At 48.0% G+C, this 19,646-nt stretch overlaps 1 protein-coding gene across 1 annotated transcript in view; it reads left to right on the forward strand.

Moving 5' to 3' along the window:
- The window catches only part of LOC143981454 (NACHT, LRR and PYD domains-containing protein 3-like), a 176,944-nt gene extending 157,559 nt beyond the window's left edge, over positions 1 to 19,385 (forward strand). The window contains exons 8-10 of the mRNA XM_077479311.1: positions 14,809 to 14,985; positions 18,318 to 18,394; positions 19,110 to 19,385. Coding sequence (XP_077335437.1) covers positions 14,809 to 14,824 — 16 coding nt within the window. The 3' untranslated portion in view covers positions 14,825 to 14,985; positions 18,318 to 18,394; positions 19,110 to 19,385. The remainder of the gene's footprint in view (positions 1 to 14,808; positions 14,986 to 18,317; positions 18,395 to 19,109) is intronic.
- The last annotated feature ends 261 nt before the right edge of the window (positions 19,386 to 19,646 follow it).

Below are 19,646 nucleotides of genomic sequence, written 5' to 3' on the forward strand. Positions count from 1 at the left end.
GGCAGCTGGACGTGTTGAGCAGCATAATGCCGAAGACTTGGTAGAGTGGATGACCAAGCCCTCCTCATCCTCCTCATCCTCTCTCACCCAGGCTCAGGGTACTAGCAAAGCAGCTGCCAACGCGTCCTCTTCCCATCATCAGTCACTCCTTCACTAGACCCACCATGTCCTCCTGAGGTGTCCCCCGAACTGTTTGAGCACAGCATTGGGTACATGCTCCAGAAGGATGCCCAGCATTTTGAATGCTCTGATGATGATACCCAGCTAGAGGAAGGCAGTAGCGTGAGTGCAGAGAGAGGGGATGCTCAAGAAGGACAGCAATCTGGCAGTCATGTTCCACCAGCTGCAGAATACTGCCAGGTTTGCTCCACTGATGAAGAGAGAGGGAATGATGAGGTCACTGACTCCACATGGGTGCCTGATAGGAGAGAGGAGGAGGAAACATAACTCCAATGAGGCAGGATGCCCTCCAGGGGCCAGCTTAGGGGCAGCCCACTGACTGAATCACACCGCAGAGCTTGGCCTGTGCAGGGTGCTGCCTCTGCGCTTTATTCCAAAAGTTCTTTGGAGTGGGCCTTTTTTGAGACGAGTGCATCAGATCGCACCGCTGCTATTTACAACATATCTCTCAAGCGTCTCGCGTGGCCAAAACATCAGCCGCTTGGGCACCACATGCTTGACCAGACATATGTTGACCTGCCATGCAGCTCGTTGGCAAGCGTACCTTAAAGACCCACACCAAAGAACAAAGCGGACCTCTCCTTGCCCCTCATCAGCTGGGATCTCCAACCCCACTAGACCTTCAGTCCTCTCTGAAACCTGCACTGAGAGGAATGAAGGTGTAGAATTAGGTGTGTCACAGCTAAGTACTTGCGAGCACTCTGCTAGCAGTACACCGATGTCCGATTATACCAGGCAAATTTCCCTGCCCCAGCTGCTGGACAGTCCAAAGAAGTTCACTCCCAGCCATCCACGTGCCCAGAGGTTGAATGCTAGCTTGGCTAAATTGCTAGCACTTCAACTGCTGCCTTCTCAGTTGGTAGACTCGGCCCCCTTCCGTGAGTTTGTGCAATGTGTGGTTCATCAGTGGCAGGTTCCCAAGCACCACTTTTTCTCACCGAGGGCAATTCTGGCTCTCTACCGGCATCTGGAAGGCAATGTCCATGCCTCGCTGGCCAGGGCGGTCAGCGGTAAAGTGCATATTACCGCTGACTTATGGTCCAGCAGGCATGGACAGGTACATTACCTATCTTTCACGGCCCATTGGGTCACTCTTCTGGCAGCTGGGAAGGATGCAGGACAAGGTGCAGTAGTGTTGGAGGTTGTTCCGCCACCATGCCTCCAAAATGCTACTACTGGTTGTAACACACCTCTCTCCTCCACCCCCTCCTCTTCTTCTTCCTCCATGGCCTCTTCCAGTGCTTTGTCCTTGGAACCAGCGGTGCTCCATAGGCGTTCAAGGGGCTACGCAAGTATGCAGGCAAAACAATGCCATGCCATGCTTGCGCTGGTTTGTTTGGGGGACAGGAGCCACACTGGGGCAGATATTTTGTCAGCTCTGCAGGGGCAGGCCGAGAGGTGGTTGACGCCACGCCAGCTTAAGCCAGGAATGGTGCTTTGCGACAATGGCACCAACCTCCTCTCCGCCCTCCGACAGGGCTCACATCCTTAATCTGGTGGTGCAGCGGTACTTGTGCAGGTACCCAGGCTTACAGGATGTCCTGAGGCAAGCCAGGAAAGTCTGTGTGCATTTCCGCTGATCATTTAATGCCAGTGCTCGGCTGGCTGAGCTCCAAAAGGAGTTGAACCTGCCCAAGAACCGCCTTATATGCGACATGCCCACCAGGTGGAACTCAACGTTGGCCATGCTGCAGCAGCTGCACACGCAGCAGAGGGACATCAATGAGTACCTGTGCGACTACGGCATTAGGACAGGGTCAGGGAAGCCTTTTTTTTCACCATGCCAGTGGTGCATGATCCGGGATGCATGCACTGTCCTGTCACCATTTGAGGAGGCCACAAGGATGGTGAGCAGTGACAGTGCATGCATCACTGACACTGTACTTCTTGTCCACCTGTTGGAGCATACGCTGTGTGGAATAATGGACAGGGCACTTGAGGCAGAACAGAGGCAGGAAGAGGAGGACTTCCTTGCTTCTCAAGGCCCCCTTTATCCAGATAGTGATCCTGATGTCCCACCCATCACACAGGATGAGGAGGATGATTGTGTCAGCATGAAGGTGGAGCTTAGCACTCAGCAGTAGTGATGGACGAACTTCCGACGGGACGTTTCGCGAACGCGAAACGCGAACGGACACAAACGTTCGCGAAAACGACCGTTCGCCGCGGGCTCCATTGACTTCAATGGGAGGCGAATTTCGCAAACCTTTAGGTCGAATTTGCGGCCACGGGGTAATTATTAGGGGGTAGCACGTAGTCCCACCACCTGGACAATAGCATAATACATGTATGAGGTGAATTTGGGATCGATAACTACAAGCATTTTTTTTTTATTTGGGAAATTGTTCTGACAATTCAGGACTATGGAGCTAATGAAGGCAATGGAGGAGAGGGAAGGTCAGGGACCAGGGTAGGCAAACAAGAGGGTGCAGGAGATACAGAGCACTGACAGCAGCACCGTAATACAGAGCACTGACATCAGCACCGTGACATACAGCGCTGACAGCAGCTCCGTGACATACAGCGCTGACAGCAGCTCCGTGACATACAGCGCTGACAGCAGCTCCGTGACATACAGCGCTGACAGCAGCTCCGTGACATACAGCGCTGACAGCAGCTCCGTGACATACAGCGCTGACAGCAGCACCGTGACATACAGCGCTGACAGCAGCTCCGTGACATACAGCGCTGACAGCAGCTCCGTGACATACAGCGCTGACAGCAGCTCCGTGACATACAGCACTGACAGCAGCTCCGTGACATACAGCGCTGACAGCAGCTCCGTGACATACAGCGCTGACAGCAGCACCGTGACATACAGCGCTGACAGCAGCTCCGTGACATACAGCGCTGACAGCAGCTCCGTGACATACAGCGCTGACAGCAGCTCCGTGACATACAGCGCTGACAGCAGCTCCGTGACATACAGCGCTGACAGCAGCTCCGTGACATACAGCGCTGACAGCAGCACCGTGACATACAGCGCTGACAGCAGCTCCGTGACATACAGCGCTGACAGCAGCTCCGTGACATACAGCGCTGACAGCAGCTCCGTGACATACAGCACTGACAGCAGCTCCGTGACATACAGCGCTGACAGCAGCTCCGTGACATACAGCGCTGACAGCAGCACCGTGACATACAGCGCTGACAGCAGCTCCGTGACATACAGCGCTGACAGCAGCTCCGTGACATACAGCGCTGACAGCAGCTCCGTGACATACAGCGCTGACAGCAGCTCCGTGACATACAGCGCTGACAGCAGCTCCGTGACATACAGCGCTGACAGCAGCTCCGTGACATACAGCGCTGACAGCAGCTCCGTGACATACAGCGCTGACAGCAGCTCCGTGACATACAGCGCTGACAGCAGCTCCGTGACATACAGCGCTGACAGCAGCTCCGTGACATACAGCGCTGACAGCAGCTCCGTGACATACAGCGCTGACAGCAGCTCCGTGACATACAGCGCTGACAGCAGCACCGTAAGCAGCCCCAGGAGGAAGTCAGCACAGCACAGGGATGGTGTGATCCCCTCATAATAAGAACCCCCAGGAGGAAGTCAGCACAGCACAGGGATGGTGGGAGCCCCTCATAATAAGAACACCCAGGAGGAAGTCAGCACAGCACAGGGATGGTGGGAACCCCTCATAATAAGCAGCCCCAGTAGAAATATGACACCGCTCAACCTCTTCAAAGAGGAGGGTAGGGGCATATAGTACGGTGTGCTTTTTTGGGTCAGGGAAGTGAGCCAAATGAATTAAGAAGGTCTGTGTGCTTGATTCCAAAAATTGTTTATAGACATATACATGGTCTACTGATCACATGTGTTGAATTCCTCCGAGATCCATGCCTCATTCATTTTTAGAAATGTGAGGTAGTTAACACTGTGGTGAGCTAGGCGAGTACGCTTATCGGTCACAATCCCCCCTGCTGCGCTGAACGTCCTTTCGGACAGGACACTGGATGAGGGGCAAGCCAACAGTTCGATTGCAAATTGGGCAAGCTCTGGCCAGAGGTCAAGCCTGCCCACCCAGTAGTCTAGGGGTTCATCACTCCTCAGAGCGTCCACATCGGCCGTTAACCCAATGTAGTCGGACACCTGACGGTCTAGGCGTTCCCTGATGCTGGATCCGGATGACACCTGTCGATGGGTCGGCTGAAAGAATGACCTCATATCCGAAGTCACCAACACATCTTCAAACCGGCCTCTTCTTGCAGGCGCTGTTGGATTGGTACCCGCAAATCCTTCTCTGGGAGTGGGAATTGCTCCTCTGCCAGCGCACGCAAAAGCAGAATGCAGCATTTCTCGAAGCAAGGCCTGGAAGTGCTGCATTCTGACAGCCCTCTGCGACGGCGGTAACATTTCCGCCATTTTGTGTTTGTACCGGGGGTCTAAGTACGTTGCCACCCAGTACTGGTCCTTGACCCTCATGCTTTTTATACGGGGGTCCCTATTAAAACACTGGAGCATGAAGGCCCCCATTTGCACTAAAGTGGAAGCGGTGTGGTGGCCTGGCTCCTGCTCATCATCCAGGATAATGTCGTCCTCTTCATTCTCCTCTCCCCATCCTCGCACAACAGGGATCCCAGAAAGGTTTAAAGCATGCTCTTCTTGCTCCTGCTCATCCGCCCCGGCACCATCCTCCTCTGACTCCTCATCAGACTCCTGTTGTTGACTTGTCTCAGATAGAGTAGCCCCCCCTGGGAATTCATCCAGCATTGCGACTTCCTCATCTTCCCGCTCCTGCTCCTCCACAGCCTGATCAATGACACGACGCAATGCACGCTCCAGAAAGAAGGCATAAGGTACCATGTCACTGATGGCGCCATGGCTGCGACTGACCAGTTTGGTGATCTCCTCAAATGGCCGCAGAAGTCTGCATGTGTCGCGCATGAGCAGCCACTGGCGCGGTGAAAAAAAACCCAGCTCCCCAGAACCGTTTCTTTCGCAGAGTTCATACAGGTAGACGTTAACTGCACGTTTCTGCTGGAGCAGCCTATCAAGCATATAGAAGGTTGAGTTCCATCGCGTCGGGCAATCGCAAATAAGACGTCTGACCGGCAGATGGTGTCGCCGCTGAATGTCAGCAAGGCGAGCCATGGCCGTGTAAGATCTTCTGAAATGGGCCGAGATTTTCCTTGCCTGCCGCAAGATGTCCTGGACCCCAGGGTATTTGACAAGGAATCGCTGCACGACCAAGTTTAAGACGTGTGCCATGCACGGCACGTGCGTGATTTTGCCCTGTTTCAATGCGCTAAGCAGATTGGCACCGTTGTCACACACCACTTTACCAACTGTCAAATTGAGCGGTGTTAGCCACTCATCTGCCTGTGAACGCAAAGCTGAAAGGAGTGCCGGGCCAGTGTGGCTCTTTGCTTCCAGGCACAACAGACGCAGCACGGCATGGCAACGTCTCACCTGGCATGTGGAATAGGTTCTGGGGAGCTTGGGCGGTGCAGTGGAAGAGACGCTAGCAGCGGAAAAGGAGGAGGCAGCTGAGGAGGAGAGGGAGGAGGATGGAGTAGGAGGAGGAGAAGAAGAGTCAGGCCTGCATGCAATCCGTGGCGGTAAAACCAAATCTACACGGGTGCCACGGGTTACATGCTTGACGGCCGTCAGAAGGTTCACCCAGTGGGCAGTAAAACTGATATACCTTCCCTGCCCGTGTTTGCTAGACCACGTGTCTGTGGTCAGATGTATCTTGGCACCGACACTGTGTGCCAGAGATACATTCACTTGCCGCTGAACATGGCCATATAGCTCTGGGATGCCCTTCTCTGAGAAATACTTCCTTCCTGGGACCTTCCATTGTGGTGTTCCAATGGCCACAAATTTGCGAAAGGCCTCCGAGTCCACCAGTTTATATGGCAGTAGTTGGCGGGCTATGAGTTCTGACAAGCCAGCCGCCAACCGTTGGGCAAGAGGGTTATCCGGCGTCATCATTTTTTTACGCTCAAACATTAGGCCCACGGAAGCCTGCCTTTTTGCAGAAAAATGTGAGCTTGGCGTGATGGAAGGTGGAGTGGAGGACAATTGTGAGGAGAGAGGAGAAGGAGAAGTAGAAGACGAGGCTGGACGGTGAGAGCCTGCAGTGTGGCTTTGTGTGTTCCGTTGCTCCCACTGGGCTCGGTGATGGCTGCTCATGTGCCTTCTTAAGGCGGTCGTCCCTAGGTGAGTATTGGGCTTACCGCGACTAACGCGTTGACTGCAAAGATTGCAGATGGCAACGCTATTGTCAGCAGCGGACACGTTAAAAAAAGCCCACACTGCGGAGCCATGTGCCGGTGTCCTGGGAGCGCCAGATGTGACCGTACATGGTCGATGACTCGCTCCTGATACATTTGCAGTCTGCTTTGTCCCTGCTGTGCAATGTAAGTCATTGCTGCTTCTCCTCCCTATCTGCTGGTCCATATCTCCCTCTGAACTCCCCTCCTCTTCCTCTCTTGTGGGCACCCACGTGACATCACTAGACACGTCATCATCAACGTCACCTTCCCCACCGCTATAAGTAGAGTAGGCAGCAACACCGGGGACCAACCTCCTCCTTGGGCTGATCTGGGTACTGGCGTCAGACTGCTGAGTAGCGCTTGTTGCTACCTCCTCTTCCTGATCCAATACCAAGAGTGGCTGCGCATCAGAAATGTCCTCTTGATATGGATCGGAAAATAATTCCAGTGACTCAAGCGGAAGGTATGTGGTGGTGGTGGTGGTGGTCGTGTTGTTGGTGGTAGTGTCTTTGGGGGTGCACATAGCAGAGAGTGAAGAAGAGGGTGCAGATCGAGAGGATGAGGAGGGTGCAGAAGAGTAAGGCTGAGCGAGCCACTCAACCAAGTCTGGTGCATCCTTTAAAGTAATTGAACGCACCTTCTGCAACTTCCCACTTTGGCTCAAGCCTGTTGCTCCTGCCCTACCCCTACCACCCCTGCGGAAGGGCCTGCCTCTTCCTCTGCATGTCATTTTTTAAATGACCCTGTGACAAAACTCTTAGTCCCTATACCGCTGAAGGACTGCTGCAGTATAGGTGAGCGGTCAGCAGTGGTGCACGTCAACCCTATCTATTGTGGACCTATAGCGGTCCTTACAGAACAGCAGACTGTACCGCACTCAAGCCTATGTACCGTAGCACCCTATACCAAGTTACCAGTCCTTATAAGAACTTTTGTGGACCAAGCAGGTTGTGTATTAGTGTTTAGCAGACTGTACGTCAGTCCCTATACCGCTGAAGGACTGCTGCAGTATAGGGCAGCGGTCAGCAGTGGTGCACGTCAACCCTATCTATTGTGGACCGATAGCGGTCCTTACAGAACAGCAGACTGTACCGCACTCAAGCCTATGTACCGTAGCACCCTATACCAAGTTACCAGTCCTTATAAGAACTTTTGTGGACCAAGCAGGTTGTGTATTAGTGTTTAGCAGACTGTACGTCAGTCCCTATACCGCTGAAGGACTGCTGCAGTATAGGGCAGCGGTCAGCAGTGGTGCACGTCAACCCTATCTATTGTGGACCGATAGCGGTCCTTACAGAACAGCAGACTGTACCGCACTCAAGCCTATGTACCGTAGCACCCTATACCAAGTTACCAGTCCTTATAAGAACTTTTGTGGAACAAGCAGGTTGTGTGTTAGTGATTAGCAGACTGTACGTCAGTCCCTATACCAATGAAGGACTGCTGCAGTATAGGGCAGCGGTCAGCAGTAGTGCACGGCAACCCTATGTATTGTGGACCGATAGCGGTCCTTACAGAACAGCAGACTGTACCGCACTCAAGCCTATGTACCGTAGCACCCTATACCAAGTTACCAGTCCTTATAAGAACTTTTGTGGACCAAGCAGGTTGTGTATTAGTGTTTAGCAGACTGTACGTCAGTCCCTATACCGCTGAAGGACTGCTGCAGTATAGGGCAGCGGTCAGCAGTGGTGCACGTCAACCCTATCTATTGTGGACCGATAGCGGTCCTTACAGAACAGCAGACTGTACCGCACTCAAGCCTATGTACCGTAGCACCCTATACCAAGTTACCAGTCCTTATAAGAACTTTTGTGGACCAAGCAGGTTGTGTATTAGTGTTTAGCAGACTGTACGTCAGTCCCTATACCGCTGAAGGACTGCTGCAGTATAGGGCAGCGGTCAGCAGTGGTGCACGTCAACCCTATCTATTGTGGACCGATAGCGGTCCTTACAGAACAGCAGACTGTACCGCACTCAAGCCTATGTACCGTAGCACCCTATACCAAGTTACCAGTCCTTATAAGAACTTTTGTGGAACAAGCAGGTTGTGTGTTAGTGATTAGCAGACTGTACGTCAGTCCCTATACCAATGAAGGACTGCTGCAGTATAGGGCAGCGGTCAGCAGTAGTGCACGGCAACCCTATGTATTGTGGACCGATAGCGGTCCTTACAGAACAGCAGACTGTACCGCACTCAAGCCTATGTACCGTAGCACCCTATACCAAGTTACCAGTCCTTATAAGAACTTTTGTGGACCAAGCAGGTTGTGTATTAGTGTTTAGCAGACTGTACGTCAGTCCCTATACCGCTGAAGGACTGCTGCAGTATAGGGCAGCGGTCAGCAGTGGTGCACGTCAACCCTATGTATTGTGGACCGATAGCGGTCCTTACAGAACAGCAGACTGTAACGCACTCAGGCCTATGTACCGTAGCACCCTATACCAAGTTACCAGTCCTTATAAGAACTTTTGTGGACCAAGCAGGTTGTGTGTTAGTGATTAGCAGACTGTACGTCAGTCCCTATACCAATGAAGGACTGCTGCAGTATAGGGCAGCGGTCAGCAGTAGTGCACGGCAACCCTATGTATTGTGGACCGATAGCGGTCCTTACAGAACAGCAGACTGTAACGCACTCAGGCCTATGTACCGTAGCACCCTATACCAAGTTACCAGTCCTTATAAAAACTTTTGTGGACCAAGCAGGTTGTGTGTTAGTGTTTAGCAGACTGTGCGTCAGTCCCTATACCGCTGAAGGACTGCTGCAGTATAGGGCAGCGGTCAGCAGTGGTGCACGTCAACCCTATCTATTGTGGACCGATAGCGGTCCTTACAGAACAGCAGACTGTACCGCACTCAAGCCTATGTACCGTAGCACCCTATACCAAGTTACCAGTCCTTATAAGAACTTTTGTGGACCAAGCAGGTTGTGTATTAGTGTTTAGCAGACTGTACGTCAGTCCCTATACCGCTGAAGGACTGCTGCAGTATAGGGCAGCGGTCAGCAGTGGTGCACGTCAACCCTATGTATTGTGGACCGATAGCGGTCCTTACAGAACAGCAGACTGTAACGCACTCAGGCCTATGTACCGTAGCACCCTATACCAAGTTACCAGTCCTTATAAGAACTTTTGTGGACCAAGCAGGTTGTGTGTTAGTGATTAGCAGACTGTACGTCAGTCCCTATACCAATGAAGGACTGCTGCAGTATAGGGCAGCGGTCAGCAGTAGTGCACGGCAACCCTATGTATTGTGGACCGATAGCGGTCCTTACAGAACAGCAGACTGTACTGCACTCAGGCCTATGTACCGTAGCACCCTATACCAAGTTACCAGTCCTTATAAAAACTTTTGTGGACCAAGCAGGTTGTGTGTTAGTGTTTAGCAGACTGTGCGTCAGTCCCTATACCGCTGAAGGACTGCTGCAGTATAGGGCAGCGGTCAGCAGTAGTGCACGGCAACCCTATGTATTGTGGACCGATAGCGGTCCTTACAGAACAGCAGACTGTAACGCACTCAGGCCTATGTACCGTAGCACCCTATACCAAGTTACCAGTCCTTATAAGAACTTTTGTGGACCAAGCAGGTTGTGTGTTAGTGATTAGCAGACTGTACGTCAGTCCCTATACCAATGAAGGACTGCTGCAGTATAGGGCAGCGGTCAGCAGTAGTGCACGGCAACCCTATGTATTGTGGACCGATAGCGGTCCTTACAGAACAGCAGACTGTACCGCACCCAAGCCTATGTACCGTAGCACCCTAGACAGACCAAGTTACCAGTCCTGATAAAGAGCTTTGTGGAACAAGTGAGTTGTGAATGATTAGCAGACTGCAGCAGAAGGGCAGCAGTCAAGTATAATATTCTTTCTATATTTGGAAGAAAGAATATTATACGTGTACAAGCCTATTACCGTACCACTGATACCAGTCCTGAAAAGAACCTTTGTGGAACTAATAGTAACAGCAAGTCTTTAAAATTATCCTCACTGCCTGACACACTGCTTCCTGCCTGTCCCTATACAAATTGGCAAAAAAGAGTAGGCTGGAACGATTAGCTGGAACAGCTCTTTTGTGGACCTGATAGTAACAGCTAATGATGATGATGATGATGATGATGAAGAAAGACTAATCTGGCTGAGCTGTCCCTAAAATAGCAGCATACAGCGCTCTGTCCCTTTATCTAAACTGACAAAAGAAACTCAGGCTGCTGACCTAACACCTATACCAGTCCTGAAAAGAACTTTTGTGTACCAAATAGCTAGCGTTTTCTCTGTCCCTACTCCACACAGGATCCTTTCCCTACAGTGACAGAAGAAAGAATGTAAAATGGCCACCGGATCGGGTGTATTTATAGGTTAGGGGGAATGTCCAAGTGTCCATGAGCTGTCATGTCTCAATTGGTTGTCCTGTAACACATGATAAACGTGTCACGAAAGGTTAAAGTTCTTGTATACATTAAACACGTAAGTCCGCCGGGGCGAACGACGGAAAAAGGCGTTCGAACCCGCGGACGGCGAAAGTCGGAAATTCGCCGCGAAACGACCGCCGGGCGAACCGTTCGGCCATCACTACTCAGCAGCAGTAGTCTTTTAGGGATGATTTACAGTCCCAAGAAACCCGTGGACTTCTACGTGACTGGGAGGAGGTAGCTGCGGATCATGTTGTCGTTAGTGACCCAGAGGACTCCGGACCAAAAGCCTCAGCTAACCTATGCTGCATGGCCTCCCTGATCCTGCAAAGCCTGCGGAAGGATCCTCGTATTCTTCGGATCAAGGAGAGGGACCATTACTGGCTGGCCACACTCCTTGATCCATGGTACAAGGGTAAGGTTGTGGACCTTATCTTGTCGTCGCAGAGAGAGCAGAGGATGAGACATCTCCGGGAGGCCTTGCGGAAAGGTCTGTGCAACACATTGCCAGAGACTGGGAGATTACAAACTCCTGGTTCTGGACAAAGTGTTGCTGAGGCATCGGTCAGAAGGAGCAGTGGAGAAGGTGGCCGTCTGACCGATGCATTCAGACAATTTTTTAGTCTGCAGCCCCAAGGTGTGATCGGTTCCAGCAACCATCGCCAGTGTCTGATTTACATGGTGCAGGAATACCTAGGGGCAAGGTCAGACTTGGACACCTTTCCCACTGAAAATCCTTTGGCTTACTGGGTCTTGAGGATGGATCACTGGCCAGAGCTTGCACTGTATGCAATTGAGCTACTGGCCTGTCCTGTCTTCAGCGTTCTTTTGGAACGCACCTTCAGTGCTGCTGGATGCTTTGTAACCAATCACAGGGTGCGCCTGTCCACCGACTCAGTTGATCGACTGACCTTCATAAAGATGAATCAGTCTTGGATCACCACCAGCTACCAAGCGCCTGAAGCTGATGTAACCGAATATTTTTTTTGAAATGTCACATCCCTTCAAGACTGCCTATGCTGATGCTGAGTAAGGATGAGCCAAACACCCCCCTGCTCGGTTTGCACCAGAACCTGCGAACAGAGCTAAACTTTGTGTGAACTTTAGAACCCTATTAAAGTCTATGGGACTCGAACGTTCAAAATATAAAGTGCTAATTTTAAAGGCTAATATGTAAGTTACTGTCCTAAAAAGTGTTTGGGGACCTGGGTCCTGCCCCAGGGGACATGGATCAATGCAAAAAAAGTTTTAAAAACGGCCGTACCTGGGGGGGTGTCTATAGTATGCCTGTGAAGGGGCGCATGTTTCCCGTGCTTAGAACTGTCCCTGCACTCGCGGCTATAATGAATTGTTGGCTCCCGTAATACAGAAAGCACTCAATGAGTGTTCTCTGTATTACAGAAGCTGACAATTCATTCATTAATAAAAAATTAAAAAATGAAAAAAAATAAAAAAGCGTTGGGTTCCCCAAATTCAATTACCAGGCCCTTCAGGTCTGGAATGGATATTAAGGGGAACCCCATGTCAATTTTTTTTTTTAAATTGACGTGGGGTTCCCCCTAAAAATCCATAACAGACCCTTTATCTGAGCATGCAACCTGGCAGGCCGCAGGAAAAGAGGGGGGGACGAGAGAGCACCCCCCCTCCTGAACCTTACCAGGCCACATGCCCTCAACATTGGGAGGATGCTTTGGGGGTCTGTGACTCTGGGGGGCTTATCAGAATCTTGAAGCCCCCTTTAACAAGGGGACCCCCAGATCCCAGCCCCCCCCGTTTGAAATGGTAAGGGGGTACAAAAGTATCCCTACCATTTCACAAAGAATGTGTAAAAAAATAGTTAAATAAGACAAACACATTTTTGAAAAATTCCTTTATTAAAAATAAAAAAAATAAAAAAAAGATTCCAGCAGGTTTCTGTTACATCAGAGGGGGGTGGGGTCACCCATACATCATTGGGGAAGCCCTGGCTTCCCTCACTAGCATCAGAGGGGGCGGGGTCAGGTGACGGGTGGCCCCATCCTCCTAATATAAGAAACGTTAGGCGCCGGGATCCCCGCAGTGTCTCCTCAGTGGAGACAGAAGATGGATGCATGGATGGACTGCGATGGACTGAAAATCACCTGTCGCTGGATCAGATCAGTCATCGCTGGACCCCGGAGAGATGATCATCCGTCGTTGGATAGCAAGAGTGGATTACCACTGCTGGAATGTTTTTATTTATTTTTAATAAAGGAATTTTTCAAAAGTGTGTTTGTCTTATTTAACTATTTTTTTACACTTTCTTTGTGAAATGGTAGGGGTACTTTTGTACCCCCTTACCATTTCAAACGGGGGGAGGCTGGGATCTGGGAGTTCCCTTGTTAAAGGGGGCTTTCAGATTCTGATAAGCCCCCCGTCCGCAGACCCCAACAACCACCGGCACCGGGAACCCCATGCTTTTTTTTTATTATCAATGAATGAATTGTCGGCTCCCGTAATACTTTCTGCAGAAATGACACTTTGTGCAGGGACAGTTCTAAGCACGGGAAACATGCGCCCCTTCAAAGGCATACTATACACAATCCCCAGGTATGAAATTTAAAGGGATATTACACTTTTATTGTTTCACTTTAATCATTATTAAAATCACTGCTCCTGAAAAAACTGCCGTTTAAAAAAAAATTTAAAAATTGCATTGATCCATGTCCCCTGGGGCAGGACCCAGGTCCTCAAAAACGTTTTAGGACAGTAACTTGCATATTAGTCTTTAAAATTTAAAATTAACACTTTAGATTTTTCCCATAGACTTGTACAAGGTGTTCCGGCTTTTCGAATTTGCCGTGAACAGCCCAAATTGTTCACTGTTCGCTGAACAGGCCATGTTCGAGCCGAACATGAGTTCCACTCGAACTCAAAGCTCATCCCTAATGCTGAGTGACTGTCCTGTTATGTTGACTGACTATCCTCTTCCTCCTCAATGATCCTGCTGATAGCTTGGAAGAACATTTTTAGGACAATATCTTGCTTATTAGCCATTAAAATTAGCACTTTTGATTTCGAACGTTCGAGTCTCATAGACTTCAATGGGGTTCTAAAGTTCGCCCAAATTTTCGGCCCGTTCGAAAGTTCTGGTGCGAACCGAACCGGGAGGGTGTTCGGCTCATCCCTAGGCCCCATATACAATATAGGTTTCATGTGCTTGTCCCCCCTCTTGGCGGCTCAATGGGCCTGAGGTACTTCCAACAAGATCAGCTGTCACAGGTGTGGGGTCCCTTTAAGGGATCTGGTCCCTCCTGATTGGCTGGATATAGAACTCCAAATAAAACAAAAATGTAACCAATAGTGAAGTATGTCCTTCAAAACAATTGTCTCTTTATTTACAATAAATGCACTGACAACCAATAATATATCAGCATATCCACAAACTAATTGGGCAGTAGATAACATCACTCACCAGCACCACTTCCTGTTTCAGTTCCAGGCAGGAAATGACATCACCTGGCTCCGCCCAAGGGCTGACTGTCCAATGATAGGTTGATCATATTATCATTGCTTCTCAGTGTGTTTAGTGATCCTCATGGATTTTGCTGCACGGAGTCGCATGTGAAGTAGAAGTCCCATTATTTCCTATATGGTCGGTTCCCATCGATGTGCCGCAGGTTAGTGTGAAAGGTAATCGATATGGAGCCATTCACACCTCCAATGTGTGCATTACCACGTACGCTGCAATGTACCCGCAACAGTGTAACTCCACACTAAGACTTTTCAGGTGGGTGACAACTTACCTCCATTTCACAGGAGAGGTCCAACCAACATTCCATCCTAATGTCCCAACATTTCATTCTCTAAGACCCCGCCCACTGATTATTCATTGGATGTGTCTACTCTTGCCCCTCCCTGGAAGAGCATTTCATTTTCTAAGACCCCGCCCACTGAATATTCATTGGATGTGTCTACTTCTGCCCCTCCCTGGAAAAACATTTCACCCCTTTTCTGCTTCTCCCTCCAGGATTATGGACTGTTAAGGGACATTATGGTGCTGTGATGATCTTTGCTCCGTTATCTCCACAAACCGAACTCTGACCTATCTGCAGATAACATTGGATGATGATGAGAAGATGTCGGAGTCAGAAGTGAGACGACATTGTGAGGTCCTCCGGAATGCCGGCTTCTCTGTGGATAGAAGGTAAGATCTGTTATATTGGAAGTAACACACATACTAAGTCTTAAGCCTCGTACACACGTTTAGATTTTTGGACGACCGAATGTCCATTTTTTGTGGCATGCGAGTCTAATGTCGAAAGCAAAGAGGTTACTCACAATACAGAAATTTTCAGACCACAGAATACAACATCAGAAGGGACGTAATGTGTTGAATAGTTTTGTATGTATTCTTTCATTTTTGAGCATGCGTAGTCTTGCTCTTACAATCTTTTTCGTATGAAAACTGTACTAATGAAACGAAAATTGGACATTGAGTTCACATCCAACAAAAATTATATAGTCTGCACAACCAGCTTTTGTCTGACAAAAAAGAGAAATCGTCTGTTGAAAGTACCGTACTAATGATCCGAAAAATCGGCAGTCATACTTAGGGCTGAAACAACTAATCGATTAATCGTCAACTAATCGATAATGAAATTAATCGATTACTATTTTCATAATCGAATAATTGGCCAGTAGCATTATGGGGTTAAAAAAACTAAAATGAGCCCTTTATAGTATAAAAAGAGCAAATAATCACTACTGCAAATATTACTTTCACAATTCTACAGTAAAAAATGAAGCCCTTACAGTCGGATTATCTGCTTTTTTTTCTGCTATAAAGGGCTCATATTAGTTTTTTTAACCCCATTATGTTACTAAACGTCTTAGACCTGGTTCACATCCATGTGTTTTATTGGTGCTTTTTGCAGAAATGCACTACAGTTCATTTGCATGGTTTCCTATGGGGCATGTTCACATCTGAAAGGGTCAGGGACTTTTAACGCAAAATGGTGCTTTATTAGTTCCATATATTTCAATGGAGAAGCTGAAGAAAAGAATGCAATGCATTTTTGCAGCAATTTGTGTTTAAAAAAAAAAAAAAAAAAAAAAAATGCAAATTTCAGTAAGGCCGCGTACACACGCGCGGACTGTTCGCCCAACCTTGTCCGCTGAACAGTGTTTGGGCGGACAGTCCGCTCGTGTGTGGGGCTTCAGCGGACAGTTTCAGCGGACAGTTGGACGAACAAGGTCTTACGGAAATTCCGAAAAACTGTCCGCTGAAACAAGGTTTCAGCGGACTGTTCGCTCGTGTGTAGGCTTGTTTGGCCAACTAAGTCTCGCGCATGCTCAGAAAGGATTTCCACGTCGGAAGGTTGCATTGCAGTGTATAGGACGTCGTATTTTTCGTCCCGTGGTATGTGCCGTTCACGTCATCGCGCACGGTTTCAGCAAACTGTTCGTTCGTCGTGTGTGGCCATGTCCGTCCATGCTAAGTTTGAGCGGACTGTTTGCCGAAACTGTTGGACGGACAAAGTTGGGCGAACAGTCCGCGCGTGTGTACGCGGCCTCAAATCACTTGTGCAAAAAACGCACAGCAAAAAGCAGTGCAGAAACAGATCAAAAGCAAAATCTGCAATGGTGTGTACCAAGCCTTATGCTGGCCACATGGATCAATTTTCAGATGAGAATATTCAGACGAAAAATCTTTGTATGTTCGCTGAAAGAATTTTGTTTGAAATTTTCACTTGTTTTTAACATTCTGTTTTTAAAATGAATGTAATTTCTGAACAAAAACCACATACACTGTCTGAAAATTCCTTTGACTAAGAAGTTTTCTATTATTTCCAAATTATCCCATCACTGTGGTTGAAAACGAACGTCAATTTTTTTTTTAAAAGGTTATTAGCCGATTAATCGAAACAATAATCGGCCAACTAATCGATTATGAAAATAATCGTTAGTTGCAGCCCTAGTAGTACTAATTTTTTCATCTGACTTTAATTTTGTGTGTACGGGCCTTTAGAATGTAAATGTTAAAATGTAGACAACATTGGATGGGGATGAAATGGTGAAAGTAGGACATTGTTGGGAGGTCTTATGACACCCGGGCTGCACTGTAATGAAAATGGAAGGACGGGTGAGAAACATTCTATACAATTTCTGTAGAACCCATTGGAGGTCTCTGTACTCATAAAGATAATGAGTAAGGATGAGCCGAACACCACCGGTTCAGTTGGCACCAGAACATGCGAGCAGGCAAAAAATTTGTATGAACACACAAACACCATTAAAGTCTATGGAACATGAACATGAAAAATCAAAAGTGCCAATTTTAAAAGCTTATATGTAAGTTATTGTCATAAAAAGTGTTTGGGGACGCGGGTCCTGCCCCAGGGGACATGTATCAATGCAAAAAAAAAGTTTTAAAAGTGAAACAATAAAAGTGAAATATTCCTTTAAATATTGTACCTGGGGTGTCTATAGTGTGCCTGTAAAGTGGTGCTTTTAGAACAATACCATAGCAAAATTACATTTCTAAAGGAAAAAAGTAATTAAAAACTGATCGCCACTGTACTGAATAGTTGTCTCGGCAATATAGATAAAATTCATTGAAAAAAACATCATGGCTTTCTCCCAGTCCATTACCAGGCCCTTTGGGTCTGGTATGAATATTAAGGGGAACCCCGCACCAAAAAAAAAAATCACTTTTAACTTACTATTTTTCTTTTAGAAATGTGATTTTGCTGTGGTATTGTTCTAAACACGGGACAAATGTGCCACTTTACAGGCATACTATAGACACTCCCCAGGTACAATATTTAAAGGAAGTTTTATTGTTTCACTTTAAGCATTAAAAAAAAAAAATCACTGCTCCCGAAAAAACTGCAGTTTTTAAAACTTTTTTTTTGCACTGATACATGTCCCCTGGGGCAGGACCCAGGTCCCCAAACACTTTTTACGACAATAACTTGTATATTAACCTTTAAAATTAGCACTTTTGGTTTTTCATGTTCGTGTCCCATAGGCTTTAACGGGGTTCCGCGGCTTTCAAATTTGCCACGAATACTGCATATTATTTGGTGTTCACTGAACACCGCATATTGTTCCCTGTTCGCCGAACATACGAACAACCAAATTTCGGCCCAAACTTATGCTCGGGCCGAACCATTCTCCCATCCCTAATAATGAGAGAGATGATTGAGATTTCCTGTGCCAGTCACAGATTTCCCAGATAATGAAGAATTTATTCCTCATCCCAAGTTTTATCATTACAGATGGGGGATGGGGAAAATCAGATTCAGCACTAATAATCTTAGTCAGGTCCAACAATCTTCCACAAGATTTCATCTTCACAGAAAAATAAATACCCCATATCCCACTGTCTATCCATTGTGTCAGTGAGCCGGATGTGTGTTCTCAGCCCCTCACTTTTCCATCATTTCTTACAGAGCTCAGTATGAACCCTTCCCCCCTTCCATCATCACAGCAACATTTCCTCCTCTAACACTCTCATTTTATTCTTTTATGAAGGGATGAAGGAGGCTGGGAAGTATCTATAGAGAGATGAAGATAAGAAAATGGTGTGTGGGAGCCCCTCCCCCTCTCAGGTAATACACGGATCCTGATATGAAGAGAATGTCCAGAATGGATGATATCAGAGTAAAGTCACATCAGCTCTCAGCTTTTATTTTCTCTTTCTGATCCTAAACCACTTCAGCCCCGGAGGATTTTGCTGGCCAAAGACCAGAGCACTTTTTGCGATTCGGCACTGTGTCACTTTAACTGACAATTGCGCGGACGTTTGACATGGCTCCCAAACAAAACTAATGTATTTTTTCCCCCACAAATAGAGCTTTCTTTTGGTGGTATTTGATCCCCTCTACGGTTTTTATTTTTTGCGCAAAAAATAGCAACAATTTCGAAAAAATAACACATTATTTTTTACTTTTTGCTATAATAAATACCCCCAAAAAATATATATATATAATTTATTTTTTTTCCCCTCAGTTTAGGCGATATGTATTCTTCTACATATTTTTGGTTAAAAAATTTTTTTTTACCGATTACTGTGTAAATGTGACTGGCAGTGAAGGGGTTAACACTTGGTGGCGCTGTAGGGGTTAAGTGTGTCCTAGGGGGTGTTTCTAACTGTAGTGGGGATGGGCTAGCTGTGACACATCACTGATCACCACTCCCGATCACAGGGATCTATGATTAGTGACACTGTCACTAGGCAGAACGGGGAGAACTGGCTTAGCCCTTCCTTCTCTGGGCTGGCTGCTCAGCTGTCGGCTAATTGCTAGCTCTCATCTCTCTCCACAGTTACCCAGCTGTTCCTGATCATGCTCGTCTGACCTGCCTACTTAAAGCTGTCCAGCTCACTTCATCTCTGCCTTCGCCTTGGTCACATCACAAGAAACCATCTCCTGCGGTTCTGTTTAAAGACTGGCTTGCTGACATCCCTTCTGGCTCCTTATCCTGCTTGCTGTTGCTCCACTTGGATCCCTGACTTCTGGCCTGACTGATAACCTGATCTGGTTATTGAATTCTGGACTGGCTGACTACTCGATATGGTTACTGGACTCTGGCTATGCTTTGACTACCTTTTATTTTTTATTAATAAACAAGTGTGATTTAATAGTACTGCTTTCTCGGTCTGATTCATGGTTTCTGACAGTAGGTGAAGGCCATGAATTCAGAATATACAGTCAATCCACTTAATATTTTTTCCAGATTGGGTGAGCAGAATCACCGCATGGATCAGTTTGCCATGGCGTTACAAACGCTCCTGAGTCACACGGCTTACCTTTAATCCCCCACTGTGGCTACTCTGATACAACCTGAGTCGCAGGCCGTCCC

This window comes from Lithobates pipiens, unplaced genomic scaffold (genome assembly GCF_037356315.1).
Source record: "Lithobates pipiens isolate NorthernLeopardFrog02 unplaced genomic scaffold, aLitPip1_a1.2 Scaffold_157, whole genome shotgun sequence".
NCBI lineage: Eukaryota > Metazoa > Chordata > Amphibia > Anura > Ranidae > Lithobates > Lithobates pipiens.